This window comes from Zonotrichia albicollis, chromosome 13 (genome assembly GCF_047830755.1).
Source record: "Zonotrichia albicollis isolate bZonAlb1 chromosome 13, bZonAlb1.hap1, whole genome shotgun sequence".
In the NCBI taxonomy this organism is placed as follows: domain Eukaryota; kingdom Metazoa; phylum Chordata; class Aves; order Passeriformes; family Passerellidae; genus Zonotrichia; species Zonotrichia albicollis.
The window spans coordinates 21,137,389-21,161,972 of record NC_133831.1 but is presented as its reverse complement, the minus strand read 5'-3'; the positions used below and the strand labels follow the sequence as shown (position 1 = coordinate 21,161,972).

The window sequence follows — 24,584 nt, the reverse complement described above, 5'->3', positions numbered from 1 at the left end:
AACTTTTTCTTCAAAACAGAAAATAAAATATATAAAAATCTTCCACTTAGTATCTTATTTAACATGCACATTATTTTAGGCTTCTACTCTAAGATTCTTTATTTTTCTTATTATGGAATTGAAGAGTGTCATCCAGATTAGAACTCAATTTTCTCACTAGGCCCTTATAATTTATATTCCTATATAACAATCGACATAAAAATCCAGATTTCACTGCTGAGAGCTAAGACTACCTCTGCAGTATAAGTATTCTTTGTAACTAGAAAAAAAAATACATACCTTTAAATTGTTATATAAAATTGCGAGATCTAAGAAAGGGGATGACAAAGGCAAAAAATGCTGAGGAATTATAGCTCACATCTGACTTGAAACCTGAAACTAACATGATTTGTCACAAGTAAGAGGTTCTTTTTCCACTGCCATGCAAAATGCAAGAATATAAAAATTCTAGAAATACAGTGACCCAGTCTACAAAATATTATAGGTTATAGAACGACCCCATAAAAAGAGATTTTTTTACTGTGTTATTTTAATGATGCAAGGTTATAAGTTATTGATTTTTACAAGATATAATCAATTAACACTTTTTTGCTGTTTATCTCATGAACCAGAAGAATTTTGTGATTACTTTGGTACAGATTATTTATTGAATGGTTATTCTGTTTTCACTATGTCAATTTGTCATTAGATGATTATTTAGAGAGAAGTTAAGATTTCAGAATTTGGATAAGCAGCACTACGAAAATTCAACAACCATAAATAGTTTCATCAAAATTTCCACTTCATTATGTCTGTCTCCAAAACTTCACATTTTCCAGTACCTGGCTGAATTTCCCCTAAGAGAAATGGCACAATTTCACTGAGGGAAATTGCAAAATGGACACCAGAATCTGCGTTACAATAAAACCATTTTGGACTAGTACAATTTTTCCATTTGAAAACCCCATACTTTAGCAATGGTTTAACTAACCATATTTTTTCCTAGCACTCAATATTTTCAATGCAGTTAAACACTACCCTTTAAATTAATCTCTTGTTGATTTATTGAAGACAAATTAGCTTGGTAGTAAATGTATGTCTATGAAAAATACAACAAAAACCCACTACCAATTAAGTGCAGTATGTCATGCAAGCATTAAAGACAATGCTATTATAACATGATACAAGTCCTATCAGGAGAATAAGATCTACAATTTTATTTAACTATAGCCCAGCCCTCTCAGGCCCTTCCTGATCAGGAAAAGTGAATATTCTCTCTTGAAATTCAACTACTTTGTCTTTTTCCCCTGTTTCTTTCTGATATAACAACTTTCCTGATTCCAGTTAAAAAGTAAAATAAAATTGTCGATAACATCATCAACAGGGAAAAATATTAAAGCCTTTTTTAAAAATTAATCAGGTGCAGATATTGAACTGTACTTTCTCATCCTTTGTCTCACTTTTCAAATGATAATTTCTTCCACAGTCACCATTAAATCTTGATCTATTCCAGCTCTCTGTATGGGTCATTGATTCTAGATGTACCATGGTTATTTTTAAATGTTTCCCTTTCGTAGAGAAAAAGAGGGCTGTCTAGAGCCAGATGGGTAACTTCACACTTCATTTATCAAACCCAATGCATTAGACTCCACCCTCTCTTTCCCACTATTGCTGTTAAATTTCCATATAATTTGGTAACAATTTTCATTATCATACAGTGACCCTAAAAAGTCTATCCAGGTTTGCACGGTCAGTCCAAAATTCACAGCTGTTCCCTTCACCCTGTGTTTATTACAGTAGAATCTGAGGTTCCCCTCACTTTATAAGCTGAGCAGTGACCTTCTGCAAGCAGAGGTCAAGAAGGGGTCAGTTCAAAGGGCTAGAGCAGCTCTTTAACAGCTATAACAACCTGTCCATCAGGCACTATCACGCAGTATAAACAAATCTGGGGCTTTGGAAACTCTGGACCATTTCTGTTAACACTCAGAGAACATTCACTGAGTCCTACCTGAAGTATTTTGGATCACTACCACTCAGGGAACAACTTGAATCCCTGGAAGACCTGCTCAGATTCTTAAGATACTGATGACATCTTTGCATCACAAGTCTATGAAATGGTGAGTGCAACACTAAGCACACTGCCATGAGTTTTGGGCTGTGGAGCTGAAATAAAATCTTAAAGAATCATTTCAGCTCATTAATAGGCAGAAACACTGGTACAACTTCAAGTAAATAACACAAGAATGCGCTTTAACTGAGTAGGTACATACCAGAAGAGTTCATATGCCTTTCTCTGAGAAAGGATAAATTTCAGTTTGTGTTACCAGTTCCCAACATGTTTTCTTTTTTATCTCAGGTGTTAATGACACAAATAAAATGCAAGAAAGAACAGAATGACTACATAACTCTACAAAGACCAAGTGCAGAGTGAAGTTTTCTGCCAGCTGCCCTCCCTGCATTGACCTAAATTTCTTGAAGTTGTACTGTTCATAATCTGCTCTCTAATGCACAATGTAAGGTAATTAGAGTCATCTGTATTTAACTTCCACAGGAAAAAAAAAATTCTATTATCTAATCTAGCTGATCCCCTGATAGCCTGTTGAAAGTAAAGTACTGTAACCTATTGCCTGCCCTTTGACAAGTGCTAATTATTTCCTGTCCGAGCACATTTTTCTCATGTAATTCCAAAGTACACAATAGACTGATCTCTAAAACACGGGCAGCCCTGCTCGTAGACCGGCGGACGTTTTGTAACTTTCAGCACCGTGTGCTCCACGGCTGCCACAGCCAGTGTGTGACTGCAGACCCCGAGCTGGGGCTCTGGTGGAGCCCACTGAGGTGCATGGTAACAGCCTCTTTATGCAGATCATATGGACGAGACTCCCAGACAGGTCACCGGGATGGGAAACATCAAACAGAAAGAAAAAGGATTACGGATATTTAATACTCAAAGGACACTTTCTTTCGGAACTTTCAAGGCACAATGCTCTTGCAATTTTCTTTCAGGTGTTTAGGTTTAAGAAGGCCTGCACTTCATCTGCCTGTGCCTCTGCCACCCCCAAGAGCTGCAGCTTGGCTGTGTCAGAGGCTGGGCCTGGCTCCGGCCCCAGAGCTCCCTGTGAGCAGCAAGAGGGGCAGGCACACTGACACAAACCCACAGCTCCCCTGAATTACTCACTGCTGCCATGACTGCTGATGGCTCTGTGATTTAGGGAATCACTGCCAGACAAAATGAACTCTAAAAAGGTGTTCCGCTCATTAGAATCTATCCACTCTCTTTCATAACAAAGATGCTTTCATCCCAAGGAAAGGTTTTAGGTGATTTCTTCTGTTTCCAACATAGCTAAAACATTTGCATTATTTAGTAAGCATGGTGATGGAAGGTAAAAAACCAAAAAAAACACCCCCCCAAAAAGCCAAAAACAACCCCCCAACCAATTGAAAAATACAAACTAAAAAAACCAACAAAGGCACCATAAAAATTCCTTAAATTGTTCAAGAAGAAAAACGTAAATCCCACATGATAATATGGAAAATATTTTAGAGCCAGCTTATTCTGAAATTTTAAGAAAGCAGCATACATTCCATACTCACTGGAACAAAAACTTATAAAATGCAACCTGTAATTTGTAAAATAATTATGTGTAATTATGTTCAATTTTTATCTAAAGTTCCTAAAATGTTCCAACTTCATTTGTTGTTTAATTATTTAAACCAGAAAAGATACCCAAGTGTCAGACCCAAAATCTACCAATAATATTTTAAAAGCAATCTCAGAGTCTTCAGGAACTACATCAGCAAAATACAAGAGATCTCCTTTAACTTTAATTAAGGCAGGTAAAAAAAATATGCCAATTAAATGCTAAATTTAATTAACAAAAATCTGATTTAAAAATACTTTTGACTAAAAAACTGTACTTAATTGTAAGTAAGGAACATCTCCTGGTTTTAAGTAAAAGCTGTATATTTGTCAGAAAAATTTCATAGACTGCTAGATATTTTATATAAATATCAAATAAGAAAATATAGATTATAAAATTAGTATAAACCTATAGCTTTTAGACATTCCTGTGAAAAAGGTGACATCAACTCATTTAGCAGCCTAAGAGAACGACAAGGTGGAACATGGCAGAAATCCTCTTTCATTCACCTGTTTCTGAACAAACTAAAAGTACAGTGTATCTGGTGCCTCTGAAATGCATTCAGCTGATTACATTCCAGCAACACAAACTTTCCCAAACACAAACGCTTTTAAACACTGCTGATAGCACCTCCTGGTCCATGGCAGGGAGCTCTCTTTAAGGACTCATGTTCAGTAAAACATGGCATGAACTCCAGCAGTTCACACAGGGGCGCCCACCTCACCAACACCACCCAGTAACTCCAGCAGGGCTCCACAGGGAAATGGAAATGGCACGAGCCAAGAAGGGCAGTTTTAGCAGAGCACTCCAGCAAAGAGCATGGCTCATATTGTCAGCAAGAGGTGGAAAACCTGAGGGCATTTTAGGTGGCACCACTCCTCAGATCTGAGTGCTGCCTACCAGGCTGTTATCAGTAGCCTGTACTGTAGGAGTAACAGAGCAGTCTACCCCACAGAAACATGGACTATCCTATTCAAGGAATTACTGTTTGAACAGTGAAAATTTAAAAATTTTAAGTCACTTTTCCCCACTCAAGGGGATTTATAGGAGTACTTCTCACCTTGCTGTCCATTCTTTACGCAGCTTTTGTCTCTCCTTAAGCAGGGGCAGGAAGCAGCTGATGGTCTCATTCCTTTGTTCCTCAATTTGTTGCTCTTTTCTCACCTCAGAGAGGACCAGACTTGTCTTAAAGGGAGGAAACACATAAAAATTATAATCTAGAAATAGGAAACAATGTGTAAAATTAACAAAAAGCCCATAAGCAAATAAGGACAGTAAATCAATAGCTTTTTTTATTACAGCTCCACTGCTGACAAATCAATACAGTAAATGATGGTTAGAAATGGCCACCATATATTTGGTATTTAATCAATATACATGGCACATAAGGTAAACCTTAAAATCTCATTGCCTTAAGTATCACACTAAGACGCTGTGCATTCTAGCCCACATTTTCTTGAGGCATAGTTATTTTCTAAATATTATCTTGTATCAAATAATATCAAAAGTATTTTCCTCAATGTAGCATTTGTTTGGGGGACTTCACCCTCCCCTTTGCTCCTTGGTAAAGCTGTTGAACAAAATACCTGTTTGTACTATATCTGCTGAATGGAATTTCTGCTGATGTCCACATGTTCTCTTTATCATTAAATATTTCAAATAAACAAGTAATAAAGTCTTTTTACATATGGAATAAATTAAAAACTGCTCAAAAATTACATATACACATATACATGCAATGGATTTAAATAAACTGTGAATCAAGATGACATTCGGTCTCTGCAGATCAAATGTGGCTGGCCTTCCTAAACATTCTGCTGACAATCAGTGTTGATGTAAGAGAACTGGGGATGTTCTCATCACCCCTCCTCCTCCCACCAAGCTAACTCCAGCTCCCTCACTCCATCTTTTCCTACTCACTCCTGCACCATTTTTCCTTTTCTTTCCCTGCCCTTCCCCATGTCTGCCAAGCTGGGAAGGAAATGGTTGATGCTCAGCTACCAACCCAGTCCTATATCCACCAGTGCCCATGTGCACAAGTGTCTCCATGGCAGAAAGTGAGAGTCTCCTCCTCAAGTGAAGATATTATATTGCCTTTTTCACCTTAATCCGCCTCCAATAGACATGGAATTATTTTTTATGTTCTAACCTCCAGTCAGGTGTTCTGCAAAGCATCTAACTGTTTTGGGGAAGGATGACAGAACAGATGGAATTTTTGCACAAACCTGCTTTCTTTCCACAGAAAAGGAGGCAAAAAAAAAAAGTTTCTGACCTGAGGATTTGCGCATGTGAATTTGAAAATACAATCAAACAAAACCAAGAGCTGCAATTCCTATTCCCGGCATAACCTGCCTCATTGGAACAATGTGACAAAACACACGGAATTTTGCCTCCTCCTCAACATCACATACCCATTACATTCTGTCCTGCCCAACTAAAACTCCTCTGGGAATTCCGTGAGAGAATTGTTATTATCTCTAGTTTGTGAAAACAGAGATGTATCCTCTTTTTGATAGGTTTTTGGTTTTTTCCCACAAGAAACTATAACACACAGATAATACATTTCTTAAGCTATGTAAAGCAAGAGTAGCATTGTTACTGCTATGGTCATTCCAAGACAGAAGCATGAGGGTTCACAGAGACAGAAAATAACTTTATTGCAGCAGCATCACAAGTGAAGACAAAAAAGCATCTTTCTCCCCACCTCCCAGCTCTACCAGTTGGCCTACCAAAAGGCATTAGCCCATCATATGGGACTTAAACATCAAAAAGAACATTTTCTTGTAAAAACCCCAAACGTTCAAAACTCTGTCTTGTACAGATCACATTCTTGACCCTGCTTTGACATTACAAAGCAAACAAAAAGCCAGAGAGCATTTTCAGATAAGGATTCCATGACATGGGTTTCCCTTGCACTGACCTACAACATCTTTTCCACAAGCTCCAATATCCGCCAACTTCAACAATCCTGACCTCAGAGCCTCATTTCCAGCAGCTGCACAGTTTGAAGCAGGATTTGATAGAGGACTTCAGCAAGTGAAACACACTCACATGAGCTAATGTACATTCTTTAATGGAAAATTAAAGAAATTTTTGGAGTGAAAATTAACACTCCTTGTCACTCACAATAAATACACCTTAGGATTTAACTTTTATATTTATCATGTACAAGACTTGACAGAGCACTACAACCAGAGTTTACCCCTGTATTATAGGATGATCAGACTGTACCCATACAGCAAGGCCACAGTCCACCAAGATTTCCCTTTCAGAATGTTTGGATGGTCATTTTATTCACAGAGGGCCAGGAAAATCCACTGGCGATGGTGAGATGTCTGCTTCTCCCCAAAACTTCAGCAAAGTCCCAAGTTAAATGACGCCATGCCTCACAAAGCTAAAAGTACAGTTATTTGCTGCAACAAACATCAAGATCTCCTAAATAAATGATCCACAAAGTGCAGAGCATGGAAAACTGGGAGTTGCTAAAGAATTTTCAGTGAAAATCTGATGAAAAGATGATGTCAATAGAGTATTATCAGTCAGAGATGGGTAATCACTTCTCCAAGTATTCACCATCACACTGTATGTGACATGGTATGAATTCTGTTGACCTGGTGAAATTGCAAGTTTGGTCCTGAGTTTCATTAAGTAAAGTCCCCTCCATCTACAGAAACATCATAATTCCGGAAACTGAACATAATTTATTTTTTCCTGAGAATATAATTATATTGCTCCAGCCTTCTGTTAACACCTTTCATTTATGTGGTGATGCACATGGCTCAAGTCAAACGCATAGCTTGACACTGACATCATAAGCGCTTCTTTATTGAGCCCTGTGAGTACAGTCACAGCTACCTGCAGGGTGAAATAGTATTATTAAGCAACACACAACAACAATACATAGCAATTTAACTGATTTAGTTGTTTTCTAACAGTGCTGAAAGGGCAGCAAGGTCACCTGGAATGCCAGTGCAGAGCTTGATGTGTAGCTTTTATAGAGGCATTTCTTAATAACTTGCTATTCTTATAATGGCAATAAAAATCTTGAATTGTAACAAATAAAGTAGCATTCTGGGTAAAATAATATTATAAAGCATGTTCCTTTGAAAGTTGTCTTTTCCATGTAACTTGGTTTTGGATTTTTTTTTTAACAAGGGGATTCGATATATACCTCGACTGATAAAGGTCAAGGGTTCAAGAAACTCGGTCAAAGATGTTATCAGCTGGGAAAGCCATTTCCTCACATCAACACTGATAAAAACCCATCAGAAACCCGGCTGATACAACCCCTGCTCCAAAGAGCAGGAATGACCTTCTTTTGAACATCACTGCAGTTGCACATCCCATCAAAGAAAATCTGATCTTGTGTCTCAGTTCTTTTAATGACAGATAATTGCCTGCAGAGGCCCCCTTTGCCCAATGCTGAGTGAAGCCTTCACAATTCTGAACTGGGCTCAGCACTGACTCAGGGGTTTTCAGCACACTTGGGACTGCAGGACAGTAGAATAAATAAACAATGCAACCAGCCCTACAGCCTGTCTTATCTCATCCTTGTGTTCACAGAGATTCTTGAGGGTGGTAATGTTTACAAACTGGTGAAACTTTCTTTCTTCTGCTTCCTGAGCTGTCAAAAAACATATCCTGGACAACCTAAGCAAGGAGATTACACAAATTGCTTATCACTTGTGGGAAGCAACTCCTTGTCTCATAGGCCAGCATACCACTTTAATAAGCAATACTATGAGTATTTTCAGTAAAGCTTACCCAATTCTCCTTACTGATCTATTAGTGTATTTAGGGCTTTCCTTGTACAACCCAAATGGCATAAGTCTTAAAAACACACAACTCACCTCTCAAAAAGCCTAACGCTATACACACACACACCTGTGTGTGTGTGTATGTACACATGTATCACGAGCAAATCCAACCTTTTACATTAAACATAGTATTTAGGAAACCGTACTCTTTGCCTTCCTCCTGGTACAGCAGCACAAGTAAATTTAGGCATATCAGGCAGGAGCCATCAGAGCATCTCTCATTATGTAAGAAAGGAAAGTTCTAAGATCAGATTTCAAGAGACCAACACTCAATTTCTCTCATTATCACCAACAAAATATATCAGTGACAGAGGACTGAATAGAAGCTGTTATAACCAAGTCTTTCTATTCATCCAGGATAAGCGCACAAAGTAAGATCAATAACAAAGCCAATCTAAGTATTGTAACAGGTTTACAATATTTTTCCTTAGATATGCAGCAGAAGAAACTCTGTTTTAACATCCTCAGGCCACTACCCTGCTGAACTGTGTGTCCTGGGTGAATATCACAACATGCCTACAGACAAGGAAGAAAAACCAACATCTAAACACTCCAAACCCCACACTGGTACATTTTCCATCTTATAAAGCTAGTTTTTTTCCTTCCTTCAATACAGACCTCATGAGGAGTCAGACATAAGGTTAGAAACACTGTATAACTGGAGACATGAAGCTTAGTGTTCTGTCAAACAAATTAGCCTTCAGTCTGAGCTAAAGTGGCACTTGGGACAGTTTGCCTCTTGGTCCGACTTTGTTGGGTCAACAAATCAGATTTTTCACTCTAAGTTAAGATTTAATTTACTCACCACCAGTTTAAATAGGGTAAAGTTCTGAATCTTTACCAACCACTTCTACTTTAACATAGCAGTCATCTCTAAAAAAATCAATAGCTAATACAGTAAGGAAAATCAAAGAGTAAAATCTGTAAGTAGGGCTAAAATGTTGTTCTGTATTTTCCCTGTTATTTTTGTCGTTTTATTTGCTTTCAGTGAAAGAAGTTTCCTGATGAAATTCTATGAAACTAGAACATGGTCCCTTTTAGAGGGGAGGGGAGAAGAACCTGAAATCTATTAAGGCCACGTTAATTTAACATGTTGTAATACCTCCATGATAAAAAAAGCTAGTAATTGATTACAAAACCCTGCTCATTTCTTCTCTACTTTTAAAATTTTTACTTAAAATGTGAGCAAATGCGCCCATTTCCACTGATACAATGGAAACAGCCAGCATGGTTTAAGTTATCACCCGGTAATTTGGGCACATTAAACCCAATTCTCTGCCTTTTGTTTATTAATTCACTATGCCAGATATCACAGTTTCACTCAGCAACCCTCATGTTCTGGATGATATTGAAAAATGAGTCATGTTTGTCAAAGAAAGTTTAAAAAAAAAAAAAGGTAAAGAGGAAAAAAGTGTTGTTTATAGAAGCCAGCTGCTCTGGCTTCGGCGCCAGCAGCTCCTCATCCTGCTATTTTACACTCGCAACCCCCACTGCCCCCACTGGCACAGGTACAACTAAATGTTGACTTCAATGCTTCAGAGAGCACTCAACTGATTCTGTACATGATTAATTGCCAAAGACATGGCTGACCATATGGAACAGAGAAAGCATCAAGTAATTCATACTTCTGTATATGATCATTTGGCCCCTGTTGTTTTAATGTACAGGAAAGAGCTAGTATAGCACAGACCTGGTGTCTTGCCCTTGACAGCCCATTAAGAAATCTCAAAGCACCTAGTTGAAGTTATGCTGTTGGCTTTTCAATAGCAGCCTAATAAAACAGAAGCAAAGCTTTCCAACTAGTCTTAAATCTTTCACATACAGTACATTAACCACTGCTGCTACAACAACTGGTTTCTTATGATAGGAAATGGGATTTGATTTCTAGCCTCTGCATACTTACTGAAAGCCTTTTTCTGACCTTTGGAGGGTTTACAAAATCATTGTTCGTTTTTCCTGCCATTTTCCCAGTTTCTTGCCATGGTGATCCTAATAGATTTGTTCAAGGTTCAGTACATTCTACTCTTACTAGCTGTTATATGCAAACTGTGCAATGAAGGTAGGCTCCCGGGAACTGAAAGAAAATAAATTATTATTAACTATTTTCTGAGATTCAGAGAAGTCACTGCAACATCTAAAACAATTTATTTTTAAGGAGCCTATAAAACAAAACAAAAAATTCCTCAAAAGAAGCAATATGCTAGCATGTGCTTTCTTTTATCAGACTGGAGATAAATCATTACATTTCATTTGAGAAGGAAGGACAAGTTATTTTAAAGCTGCAGTATTCTCAAGGATTTCTGACACAGACCTCAAGAAAAGAAAAAGGTGCAGACTTGGAATATATGTCAGTATCATTAACTACTCTATATTAGTTTTATCTACTGTTAACATCTTTTCAGTCAAAGAAAAAACATTTAAATGATGTTTCCCTGTCAAAGCTCTTAGGATGACAGTGCTAAAAAGTTAATCCCCATCCTCACAGATCTTCTGGCAGTTTTGACGTACGTTGGCAAGGATGCATTTGCTGGCACCTTCCAATAGAAAATATTTACATGGAGTTTCTTGTCTGAGGATTTTCTAGTTGAGTAAATAATCCTCATGGTCTGAAGGGTCTTATATGGGAAATTCTAATCATTAGATATTCATCAGTGGTAATTTACCAGGCTGAGAATTCAGATAACACTATTAATACTGCAACAAAACACACGAATAATCTGCAAGACAATACAAAACTCCCTAACTGTTCTGGTTATTGATTGAGAACTTTCAACATAACATCACGGGATTTAAGACAAACATTACGTCTGTTTTTAAATAAAATATAAAGAATAGAGAATTTTACAAAAGAAACATCATTTCTGTAGCATAAAAGGAATGGAAACTCAAGTTGTTGGTGTGAAACCATCACCACAAAGATTTTACATTCTCCCCTACCATTATATTCAATGGTGCACATCAAAACTAAACATGTACATAACCCAATTATAGAGCAGAATGCTTAAAGTCAGACATATGCTTAAGCTCTGTATACAAGTCGACATGCATTAAAATGTAGGCAGCCCTGCCTGGCTTTGAGGTATTCACTGCTGACAACAAAGGATGAATACCTGACTTGATAGATGAGTAGTTTGACCTAGAAAAACCTACAGCGAGTAGATCACTTCGACATTTCCAAAGAAACTGCAGGTTTTGTCTGCACTAGAAAGTTGTTCCATTTATCTATACCTGTGGAGCTAAAGCAGTACATTTTCCAGCTATATGAGTTTAAAAGTCATAAATTAAACCAGGTTGAGCTAATTTGGAAATAAGCATTACCTTTATGCCTATATAAGAATATTTATACCAGGGTCTTGAACCATATATTTAGGAAAAAGGAATCCAAAGAGAAGTAATGCCCAAGTAATTTTTGGTTACTCTGGCATGCCACAACTGAATGAATTTCCAATTGAGAGGAAAAAAATTATTTTTACAGGATGATTTAAGCAGTTATGATGAGTCTCTGTGAGATTTTCAATATGCAGTTACAAACTAAAAAAATGTAAAAAGATCAACACTTTCAAAATATGTTTGCTGCACTAATTGGTTTGGCAGTGTTCTAAAGGTGAAGTATAAGCCACCTCATCATGGAAGAGCAACCAAACCACTTAAGATACGTGGAATAAGAGTGGCTTAGCATCTTCAGATGTATGGGTGACTGAAAGGTTACCCTACAGCCACATTCTCCCAGAGCATGGCCCCTCCACCTCTGAATCATCAATAGCACAAAGACTAGGCAGGCCTAGCATGCATAGTGGATTATATGAAGTGTAAAACATTGTGGGGAAAAAGCTTTTGAAAGAAGTCAGGAAAAAGAAATCACGCTTGCAAGAAGATCCAGCTGACAGGCCAGTCCCTAACAAGTGAATATGTTTGAGAACATTGTGAATGCAAGAAAAGAACACGCCTTTTGTTTCCAAACCTACAGTGTCTTTACCCCAACTGTTGCCTGCATGGCTGAACATATGTTTTCTGAACAAGAACTGAAGCAGAAAGTGTTCTTTGTTATAATTCACTCCTTTGTATACACCTCCCTTTTTCCATCTTGGTCACATGCAAACAGTAGTTACACCAAACACTCAAGTTCTGAAGGACTGCGCAGCAGTGCATGCTTCAGTGATTATCTGCTATTGCTGAAATCAGTTGAGCTAAGATGCACTACAAGAGTCACTTGGCTAATCTGCACTCTGGACAGCTTAGATTTTGCAGTGCTGAATCACACTGAGCACAACCTGCACAGGCTCATCAGCCAGCACTCTGAATTTTCATCATCAACAATTATGTGCAGTTCTAATAAGGACTGAAGAATTATACAACAAATGATTTTATGCATTCAGAAGAACTCAAAAGAGTACCCAGTAACTTTCTTAGCATCTCAAAATTAACATCATCAGCTATTATGAATAATTTAGGGTGGAGGAGGGGTGAGAGGAAAAAAGGATGGGCTTCAAAGCCAAAAGTAGGTAATACTATCTCACATGCACTGAAATGAACTGTAGTTCAAATTAAACACTGATATAATTTTACTGATTCTAATGAAATAATTTGAGATGTGAGGTGTTGCTTTGACTCATCGAATTTATACTGAAGCCCTAATACTCTAAACTACACACCAGCTTCTCTTAAAATATTTATAGATGCAAACTTCTACCAAAATCTCTGAACTAAATCTGTGCTCTTTATAGCACTCAAAATGCAAACTGGAATCTCTAAAGGTAACAGTAATAGTCACCAAAAAAAAAATTAAACATACACAAGCTACAAAGATAAATGGAAAGCAGTGAATGCTAGTGTCTGAAATCATTATTATATTTTTATTTTTTAGTGTTTAATTATATGTCACATAACTAATTTTCTCAAACAGCACATGTCAATATCTGTTTAGTATGGAAAAGCCTAGAATATCAGCATTTTCCTCCCATCACTGAAGCCACTACCTGTTGCCATCAAGCTACTTACTGCCTTAGTCACAATATCTTTTAACACACTGTCTAAAACATAGTGCAGAAATTTGAAGTGTATTTCCAGTGTCATTAGTTTTATTGAAATAATTTAAAACAGAAAGCCAAGTTACAGAACGGGTTAAACACTGCAAAATGAAGACGCTGCAAGCCACAATCAAATGAACCAGCAAGCCACATGTCCAGAAGTGCCTGTGGGCATGCTTTGTCTAAGACACATGCCACAGCAGAACAGCAATTTAGTACATATGCAAGATAACCACATACAGCTGAATCATATCTTCAAATGACATAAGGGGTTCAATACCATCCTCACAGCACTAAAGGCACCAGGTCTGTGGATATCCCTGTGAGAATGGGATTCTCACCATGCTTTTTCAAAAATGAGGTTTTGCCACACTTGGCTCAAGTAACAACTTCATTACCCCCAGTGACACCACGGCACACCATTGTGAAGATTTAAAATTCATAATCATTTAAGTGCAGTAGTGATACCAGCTGTCACAGCAAAACAGACAGAAAGACAACTGAGAGCTCACTGCTGGGAAGAACACAGGAAATAAAACCAAAACAGAGCCTGCTACACTGCATGTATTTAATGTATGGGGAACATGACATTGCCAAGCAGCAAGGAGAACAACACCAGACACTGGCAGTAGTTGATGACAACAGCATTAGGAAATACACTTTTTTGGAAGCTATGATCCTCATTCCTCAACAGAAAACTGGGCTGAGTTCAGTGTCCCATTCTCCTCCAGTTTTGTTACAGTACATAGCTATATTTGACATCAAACCATGGGCTAGGTACTTCACAGACAGGCCAGGAAAATGCTGATGATGTGCAGTGTAAAATGTACAACAAAATGCAATGTACTAGCAAATTTTTTAAATGGTGGAGCTGACAAAGGAGAGCAAACAGAAAAGCCTACTGACTTAACTTACTTCAAACAGCTGCCCAAAATATGCACCATAACTAGTTTGAATTCAGTCCTTACACTAAATACAGATTCCTCTTGAAAGAGCAAGGCAAGTACTTACTCTTAATTCTCTTGCATCCAGAGCATGTGCAGGAATAAAATTTTGCACACGTCATTCTGACTAATTAGAGTATAAAACTACATAAACCTGTAATATATATATATATATATATATATATATATATATGCCACTTATATATGGACACTAATTTTCTATTACAAGTTATAAAGGGGAATGTATCTTACTAGTACAGAAAGACAACACAAATGTTACAAGAAAAAAGATAATTGCAAAATTACAATGTTGAACTATAGTTAATTTGTCAGATCAAACTTTACATCCTGTAGGCTCAAAAGAAAACTACACTTTTATTTTCCAGGAAAAAAACTGATAAAAATACACAAACCACAGCTCCTCCTAAACTAAAGAACATTAAAACTCCATCTAATCTTATATGTGCAAACCTATGTTTGCTGTATTGTATTCACACCAGGATACCCAACACCCACAGTTACTGTTCAATCACATTCCAGTTAATTTCAGGGCAGCATCATGGATCTGGAGCATTAACCCAAGGAACCTCCACCCCTTCCAAGGACACATCAACTCCCACCGAGCTTCTCATCCTCAGCTGCCAACTTCCATTCTGCCAGGAACTCACTAACATATATTGCTATTTATTTCTCTTCTGAATGCAGTGTATCTGTAAAATCTACACTTTATAAGGCTGTTAATGCCAACTGTAAGCAGCTATTGATTAGTCTGATTGATCTGTGTTCCAGTAAAATACCATGGTACAACACTGAAGAATAAGATTGAATGCCCAACTATTTGAAAATTTCACTACATAAAAAAAAGTTATGCAAACAATTTTCATTCATATGATAGCATTCAATCAGGGAAAATAAACTTTAATCATCTGATTCATGGGCCAAACAAAGAAAACAAACAGTGTGATCACCAGATCAAACGTACACAAACCTATGCACACTGATTTCTCTCCGAAACAAAAATCACGTGCTGCAGATTCTGGCACCTCAACAGAGCTGACATTTGCATGAGGTGCCCAGAAATTATGACAATATAATTTGGAAAACAGACAGTGCTGTTGCAGCTCAGACACCCCTTAACAGTGCATTCTGTTACCCTGCACCACAGCATTCCCAGCTCCTGCCTCAGCACTCACCAACTCTTCCTTCTACAGGCACGTGAAACAAGATATGGGTTCTCAAGTTCAGCTGCAAAGTCCAACTGAAGAGAGAGGTCAGAGGTGGCTGCCTAATCACCTCTGCACTCTTCCAGCAGGAACCCTTAATCCACTGGTAAAAAAGCAATGTCAAGGATGCATTAACACAAACTGCCTCAGCATCCTTAACAGACACGTACTGAGGACATGCCACAAAGGACATGTTCTCCACCAGCCCAAAAAAGCTTTTGTGTCTCCTGGGCTGCTGCAAAAATGAAAAATGGCAATTTGTGGGCAAGGGTTTGACCTGTGTTCTCTCATACAAAAACCTCCACCGTTAAAATACATCATGACAAGCTGTGCCAGAGCTCTAAAAATCTCCATGTACTGTCACTGTATACCTGCTTCACCTCCTGCTTTGCCATGAGCCACAGGGCAAATCACACTTCAGAGCGCATGTCAGAGGAACAGCCTAGGCAAACAATCACCTGAACTATTAATATTAAATTAATAAAGTTATTAATAAAAAATATTTCTCTTCCTAAAGAGGAAAACATGTCATCTGATAAACTGGTGTCTCTCCTCAGCATTTGAATTCTGCAGTCGGTGTTCTTATTTTTTTTCCACTTTTAAATTTTTTATCCAGGATGTCATTATGCAATCTTTTTATGTGTACCAAATCAATCTTCAGGGATAACTACATTCCTCTAGGAAAAAAAAAAAGCTAAAAGATTTTCATTAGAATATGGACTGCTTTTTAACAATATTTGACTATTTTTTCCTATTCAGCAGCAACTCTGTCAAGACTGCATGCTCAAAGACTCATATTTACTGCCATCTTAAATGCTATACATTTCTTTTTGTTTCAAGAAAATTTTTCTTAAATATTTATTAAAAGAACTCCTTAAATATCAAACTACCACCATGTTCTTGAGTTCTACATAATCTTTTAAGATTGGCGGATTTCATCCTGTTTACAACTAGTCAAATCAGTTATTGCCATGCTGGAGGGATCACAAGATAGAGTAAGTTGCTCTTACTAGAGATGTACTAAGATGTGTAAGAAACTAAAACCCAAGACAAAATGTCTCTGCCAAAAGCACAGCAGTTATTAGGAGGAAAAGGAGTATTTTAAGAAGCATTTGTGAAAACTTGTCACAGGATTTCCATTTAAAATAGAACAACTAAATACTATGAGCTTAAGTTCATATTGAAGAGTTTTCATCCTGAGAAAAAAGTGAGATATCCTCCCACAAATGGCTCCATTTATGACCCTATGCAACAATTAAAAGCATGACTTCAACTTTTTGGAAGTTATTTTGGCTTAAAAAACCAACTAAAAGTGACAGCCAAAAATTACCATCATCACTGGGTTTGAAATCATGTGAAATCCTGGGTCTCGGGGCAAAGTCTAGATAATCAAAACAACCTGTAATATTTCAATCTATTTCTTCCTTCATACATTGGTGAAAGGTAGGAAAAAAACTTCAAACTCTTGAAGGCATTTCAAAAGGCTAAGCTTTGTTAATTTTTAACTGATTAAAAGCACTGAGAATACTATTTTAATTTGACATTTTTAGAAAGTCTTAATTTTAAACCTATTCATCAACACAGAAACAGTAGCTGGCAAATTGTTATGTAAAGGGTTTGGGGTGAAAAAGAGCAGTTCCAGCTTTGTTTACTACTTTTCAGGCTATCAGGAACAGAAGGAGAAAAAGCTTCTTCATTTTGTATTATTTGAGGTGAATCCATTAGCTTGGTTAAAAAAAAAGAAAAAAGAAAAAAAAGCATCACAGGTCAAAAGAACAAAATGACACACAAAATCCATTGCCAAACTGGCTGTCGGTTGGATGCACAAGAGTAATGCTAAACAACTGTGGTATGGAGACAAAATATGCTTTCTTTAGGAGACTTTTACAATAAGTTATTTAAGCCTTGTGAACAGCCTTGCCTCGCACCCACCCCTCACACATTAATGAAAACAAAGGGGGCCCATTTACATTGTAGCCCCGCAGTGGGGTTAAGCATGTGACCTTAAAGTATGGTGCTCTTGTGCTCGGTGGAAAGGTTCTTGACAATATAAACAAGAATTACTGCTGTTAGAAAAAGGGAAGACAATTAAAAACAATCTAGGATGCATGTTGTACAGCTGTTCAAGTTACAGCTACGGCTGACCCCGAAAGATGCTACAGGCTTCACTTCAGAAACTTAGGACATTTTAGTTTTATTAAAGTAATCCTTCAACAAAAACTGAATTCGTATGAAAAACATGAGGTTTTATATGAGTAACACAGTGAAAATTATGTATTGCTGGCAAAACATGCCATCGCTGCAGTTAAAAAGACGTTGTGGTCTGCACATCTCTTTCCAGTACTTAAGCTTGCCAACAGCTGAGCAAAAAGGAAATCTCTGTAATGAATGCTAAGAGAACCTGTTGAGAGAAAAAACACTGTTCTTGAAACAAATGAGACTTTGACAGGTCAAATCACAATCAAATCTGTCTGACAGACCTTTGTACCCAGGCGAAAAAAAAACCCAACTGAGTGATTTCAGCAAAACTCGGCAGGCGCAGTGGCCCAAAATAGATCAAATTGCAGGACCAAACAGCCACAACATTTTTTTAAGCTTAATTTTGGATACCATTGATTCCAAATGCAATAAAGACAGACTGTAATTATGGTCAGCAGTTTCTTTAAACATGCCTACAAATTTTCTAATAACCAAGAAAATACTTAAATTTTAAAGAGAAAATGATAGAACAATCTTTTTTTTCCCCATCAGTCGCTAAAACTAATTGTCCTAATATTGTCCTTAAAAATAGGGTTAGAGAGGAAAAACTTCTGAGAAAATAAAAAAGATCTTGGCTAAGTTTCATAAAACCACAATTTTCCTGCCTGTTTGATCTTTGTACAGTCAGCATAAGCCACTGAAACTCCTCCACAAATGAAAGGCATTCATGGGAAGCCATCAGAAAGCATTGCTTGTCCTCTGGGACCCAGGACAATAAAAGAAAAGTTTGTGTCTGCCACGTGGGCCTGCAATTCAGCTTAAATGAACAAACCATTGCAATATCCTTCAGCTTTGTGAAAACGATACTTCCTACTTTTTTTGGAAGAAAGGAAGTCATATATAAACAGAACAAAGGGAAGAGGCAACGCAAGTAGAGCCTCTCATAATAAATATTACAGTGAAAGTTTTGCTCATCAAACTAAGATTAAAAACATATTTTAATCTCCCAAGTTTTATGCCTTTGATGTATGTTCAAGAGGAAAGCTTATATATTTTGTAAGATTTACAACATTTCTAGTGGGAATAGCTTCGTATTTCAGATTTCCCCCCCTCTTTCTGAAATTGAGAATGCATGGGGTTGATTCTATCCCTTAATGCTGTGTCATATCAAACACTTCTGTAGAGAACAGAAGTTAGGATGTCCTTTGGACATTTTCCCCCTACAAATAGGCCATTGTTCTATTGAACAAAGCACTGCAAAGTTATTATAATACTGTAATGGTAACCTATGCAACTGTGAAATACTTCTTAAAATGCCAGCTTTCCTAGACCACAGGAAAGTTCAAACACTTGCACTAAACTCCATAGCATAGAGAAGCACTAAACTGCACTTCCTTGTGGTGCTAAAATTAGGAGAATAAGTTACACAGCTTCAGCAGAAAGAGCAGTAATTTATTATCTGTAATTTCACCACCTCATGCCCGCAACAGTCTGATATGACACACGAAGCCTTAATTTTCAGAACTGCAACATAAAAAGCATAAACCTTATAAATCAGGGGCTCCCTTTGTAACATCTTCTGTTGAATTTTGCATGATTTTCTTGACCTCCCATAAAACCCTTTTGAGCAGCTTTTCTTGTTCTTTCTTGACATAGCACCCATTGCCATGACAAAAAAAACCTGCTCTTAAAATCACATTTTCTAGCTGCAACACAGTCAAACAGCTGCTCATTCCCACAGCCTTAGGTGAAGGCAAAGCCTGAAATATATCAATGATCCCCTCAGATGGTGTAGGTAAAACAGGTGAAAGTTTCAGTCTAAGCAACAATGCAAGAGTGGGTAAGCATGCTTTCCCTGGTCTTGCCATGCTTTTGGCTTTGGTTTTATCTACCAGCCATTAACTTTGGGGGACATCATCAGAAATTCTCTATTATAGTTTCACAGACACGAAGTCAGAAGAGCAAAGGTGAAACTTGCCAGAATTGTCATTTTAAGCAACTGTTACGGTGAAGATAACCGTACTGTATATTGGTAGGACTTAGTTTAATATTTAAGGAAGATCTGTTCACTTCAGAGAAATATGAAACTGCTGTGAAACTGCTATAAATTAAGCAAATACTGGGTGGTAGACAGGTGTGTACTCAGGAGGTGGAAAGGAGAAAATGGGTGAGGGAGGAGGTGACAGAATCTTCCCAGAGCTGTGTCAGCCTCTGGAAAGCTGATAAAGACCCCTCTCCTCTGTGCCATTCCAAAGGTACATGGACCACATAACTGTCTTGCCAGATCCTTTCCACATCTTTCCAAGCACTCCCAATCAGCCCATTTGATTCCAAAGATACATAAAAGAGATGTAGAAAGTTGTCCAGAAATGGCAAGTTGCAGATAAAGAAAAAAAAAGAGGAGGGAGAGATTTCAAGGACAGCAAGAACCCACCACAACAGACTGTCTTTCTTAAGGAAAATATGTGAAATGCTGTAAGAGAAGAAAGGGATATCCTACCAGAAAATTAATATAGATTTTAACTTAGGAACAGCCAGTAAGAGATTATTTCAACACTATAGGAAAAAACAACAATAAATTTATAATCAGAAGTGCCAAAGCTGGAATTACACCAAAGAAACTTCAAGGAGTCTGACAGGGAAGGCAGGTGTCTTGTCAATAACTACTGTGCCAGAAGAAGGTTCAGGCACAACTTCTTTAGCCATTTGCCCAAAGCAAATAGCAAGCAAATGAAAGTGTGAGAATAATAGGATTCTTGTCTCCTACTCTCTATTTCCCTTCATGCTGCCATATGGTATCCATATCTGGGAGGATAAGCAGTACTTTGTACCCTGGTGTTTCAGTTTTCACGACACTTTACAAGTCTCATTGCTCATTTCACCGCTTTCCACGAGCTACTCCTTAATGACACCCAGCCATTGCTTCCTTTGCTTTCCTGTAAAAACAACATACGCAGGAAATAATGAATGTATATTTGTCTCTTTCAAGTAACTGCAGCTCCACTTTAGCCATTTACTTTGCAATAAACTTTTTAAAGAGAGCTGCTTTTCTTCCCAATCAAAAAAAAGCCTGTACATCTTAAGTGTCACAATATACTAATTAAAAAATAAATACAAATAATGTCCCATAGCCTCATTTCTGAGCTATAACCTACATTAACTCCTCCACCTCAGCAAAGAAAAAATTAAATCACAATACAACAACTGAGCACTCCATAGTTCATTTTGACTTTTCAGCCCAAACAGAAATATCCAGTGACTGGCACAGTTCACAAAAAGGACTATCAAATTGCTTCTAATGGTGAGTTTCTACAAAGCATACTTTGCTAGAGGGAGTTACTTAAGAAGTAATTGTGGAAACAAGAAAGAATTGGCCCAGAGAAGAGGAGTGTAAGCTTATTAACAACAGCACCAAGTCCCAGCTGAAAGCAGCACCTGAAAAGGCAGAGCTGTTTTGTCTCTGAGTGCAAACTGTGGACTCCCAAACACGGATCAAGGCTGAGCAGTTTCACTGGGAGGGGAAAGGAATCCTCCAGAACTAGAGGCCAGGACCATGACCAGGTAGAAAAGAAACCAGTGATGAAAATTACTCAAAGGGTTATTACTGCTTGGCAGGGAAATCTCTCTCTTCTTATTCTTCCTCTGTGCCCAACCTGCTGCATAGCCTATATGAGAAAATTCTGTATTTTTCTGCACGACAGTAGCTTCCGAAGCAGGTATCAAAACTTATGTTTAAGAAACAGAATTGTAGGCCCAAAATTTTAAGATACTTTAAGTCAAGACAAGGCAAAGCTTCTGAAAACAAAATATTGTTCATATTCAATTAGGAGAAAGGAAATTCCTAGGAAATTTTAAGTCTTTCACCTCACCCCAAACCCCAGATTTTCACAGAATTTTAAAGTCTATTCCATTCACGAACTATTGCAACTCTCTGGAAATTACTCTAAAGGCTAACTTTTCCCTATGCTTAGAAAAGTATGCTGCAACATGGTCTAGGAGAGATATTCTGAATTTCTCACCTCAATATGATAAACTCGAATATGAAAAACACACACAGAAATACAAGTTAGATTTTTTCCTTTCCTAACAATACAGTAAAATTAATATAGCAAAGGGAAAAGATTCATCACTGTTCATAAGAATTCATTCACCCAGGGAATTTTTTCATCTGTCCTCTCCTTTACTTAGCTAGACAGAAAATAGATTTTGCTGGCTATGTTTAATTTCCACAGCTGTCACTGTGATCTAAAACATTTATATTGGAGCAATCACATTTATCCTCAGGAAATCAGGAACTGGAGTACCAATTCAAACACTGCATAGTCTATCTGCTATCTTATGACCCAGTGGTGTCTTAGATTTAGGAGATGTACAGTGCAAATCAGCAGCAAAATATTTTTTGATTAAAATTTATTTGAAAAATGCAATTAAACAGCAAAAATGCAATTAAACAGCAAAAGGTGACATGGTTTATATATGTTTATTGACTGGGTTAGTACAAATGTAAGGCAAAAGTAGGTGTAAAATGAAAACAGGATATAATTAATATTTCTGATGTCAATCTCTGAGCATATTTTAATGTCTAGCAATGTAACAGTATAATAGATATTAATGTCTTTAATTTGAATGTCCAGTAATAAATTTAATTTTATAAATTCTGATTATGGAATAAGTCACCAAAAAAGAGCATCACAGGAAACAGATTCATAGCCTTACTTGTAAGTCGTGTTACTTAATTAAGCCCATTATGCAAATTTTCAAATTCTTGGTTTTTAAAAAAAGATTACAGCCCTTCTACAAATATTTATGGTTCAACCCAAGAAAATAAATGGTTGTTTGTGATAAATGTAAGAAGGAATTCAAAATATTTCAGCAAACTTTGAAACAGGACTACCAAAATTCTAATGTACTATATATTTGTACAGAACATAATCTTCACCATAAAAACAGTTAAGTACATTGTTATAGATATACCAGCTAAATCAGCAAACAACTTTCTCCATCTTTCATGAAGCAAATCTTATTTAGTAAGCTGGTTATTATTCTCACCTTTATCTGTCTGTTCTTTCAGTCTTGCTTGCTACCCACTAATTTATTTCCTTCCCCTATGCCTTTTTTTCTTTTTTAGTATTAAAATGTATTTACACAAAACCAATAACAATTTTCAGTAAAAACATATTCTGGTTTTAATCAGGCAGTTCATCACTTAAAATTTCACACATACACACTAATGTAAGTGTTCTATCTGCAGACTTTCAAGCTCAATGTTCTGCTACTGTGAGGCCATAATGTAACCACTCCTTCACGAAAGCTGATTCAGGACTATGTCAGCAGACAAAAAACTATTTTTTGTGACATATAAAGTTAAATTATATGTTCACCCAGAACTCACATTTCTAATTAATTGCATCATTTATATTAGTAGTTTACATATTTAATATCACCAGAGCAAGACCCTATTAAATGCTGCAGCCAAGTTTAAGATACGAAAACTCAGATCATCATATTAGTACCTTCAGTTCCTTTAACCTTAGCATCCTTTGCATTTCCAAGACTCTTTATACTTCCATTATATTTATTCCTATTTCTCTCACTTGATTATTGTTACTCCCTCTTTTCTGCAACTTATTTCCTCCCAGTTTCTTGCTCTGCTCACAAAACTACTTTGACCTTTAATTCTGCCTCCTACTGAACTACTTCAAATGCTTTCAATACATTTTGTGGTGCCAGACTACTCACAAAAGTAGGAAAAAAAACCCATTTCTAAGCATAAATGAAACTATTAAAATGGAAGTGAAACATTAAAGGCACAAGGAACGAAGCCAGTGCAGTATTTAGTATTTCCACTAACCACAGGACAGCAGTTGAATGGCAGTCAGCACTTCAGCCATCTTATAACAGAGAAATCATGTAGGAAGCCACAGTGCAGTGTGCAGCATTCCCCCTGGAGCATGTGCAGGAAAAAAGTAGCCCTAAAATTTTAGCATGTCTGCTTTTTATCCCACAACATAGGAACTAATTGCCCTCAGTGTCTGAGCTGGATTCCTTGCATGCTGGAGCAGAACAAATACTACTTTCTCACCTATCCGTCACAGCAAACATGAAAGATTATGACAAAAACAAACCAGCTAATCTTAGCACCTCACTGAGCTCAGAGCAGAACCCCAGGCAGCAGAGCAGAGAGAAACCCAGCAGCACAGACAGTGAAACAACCATCACATGAGTGGCCAGACAGGAGCTCCTGGCCTCTGTGCTGCCACTCATTTACCCACCATCCTATCTGCTGCAGAGCAACATGAAAACACCCACAGGTCTGGAACCCAGGTTAATGCTAATGCTTAAGAATTACTATAATATGTTTCATCTTTCTGGCAGACTGCAGGACTTCATCCAGCAGTTCAGGCATGAAGCCCATTCTGGTAATTGGGTTAAAACTGAGCTTTTTTACACCAGTGAAATCAGGTCCCAGCTCTGCAAAAGAGACACTGCTAGCATTTGTTCAGACTAGCCTGATGCATCAGCAACACAACCAATTTTTTTAAAGCAGCAAGTCAGGAGCAGTTATGCTTCTACTGGAAAAGGCAGAGGGAGGTTTATCATACCCTGAAACAACTTCCAAGGCTGGCATAATTTGAGCTGAGAACAATCTACAAGCTCAAAGCATTGCCCCAACCAGACTAGCCACTCTCCTTCTGTTTTTGGCTTGCTAACTTTATGTAGTGTTTCCTGGGCTCTCTGACAATCTCTTTTGTTT

The 24,584-nt window shown here is 37.4% G+C and overlaps 1 protein-coding gene across 3 annotated transcripts in view; it reads right to left on the bottom strand.

Moving 5' to 3' along the window:
- FTO (FTO alpha-ketoglutarate dependent dioxygenase) overlaps positions 1–24,584 on the bottom strand; it is a 226,398-nt gene that overhangs the window by 122,681 nt on the left and 79,133 nt on the right. For 2 of the 3 annotated variants that reach the window (XM_074551224.1, XM_074551225.1), the window contains one exon: positions 4,681–4,805. In XM_074551224.1, coding sequence (XP_074407325.1) covers positions 4,681–4,805 — 125 coding nt within the window. Of the gene's footprint in view, positions 1–4,680; positions 4,806–10,395; positions 10,512–24,584 lie in introns of those variants that run through there. The other variant, XM_074551226.1, reaches the window with a different exon arrangement.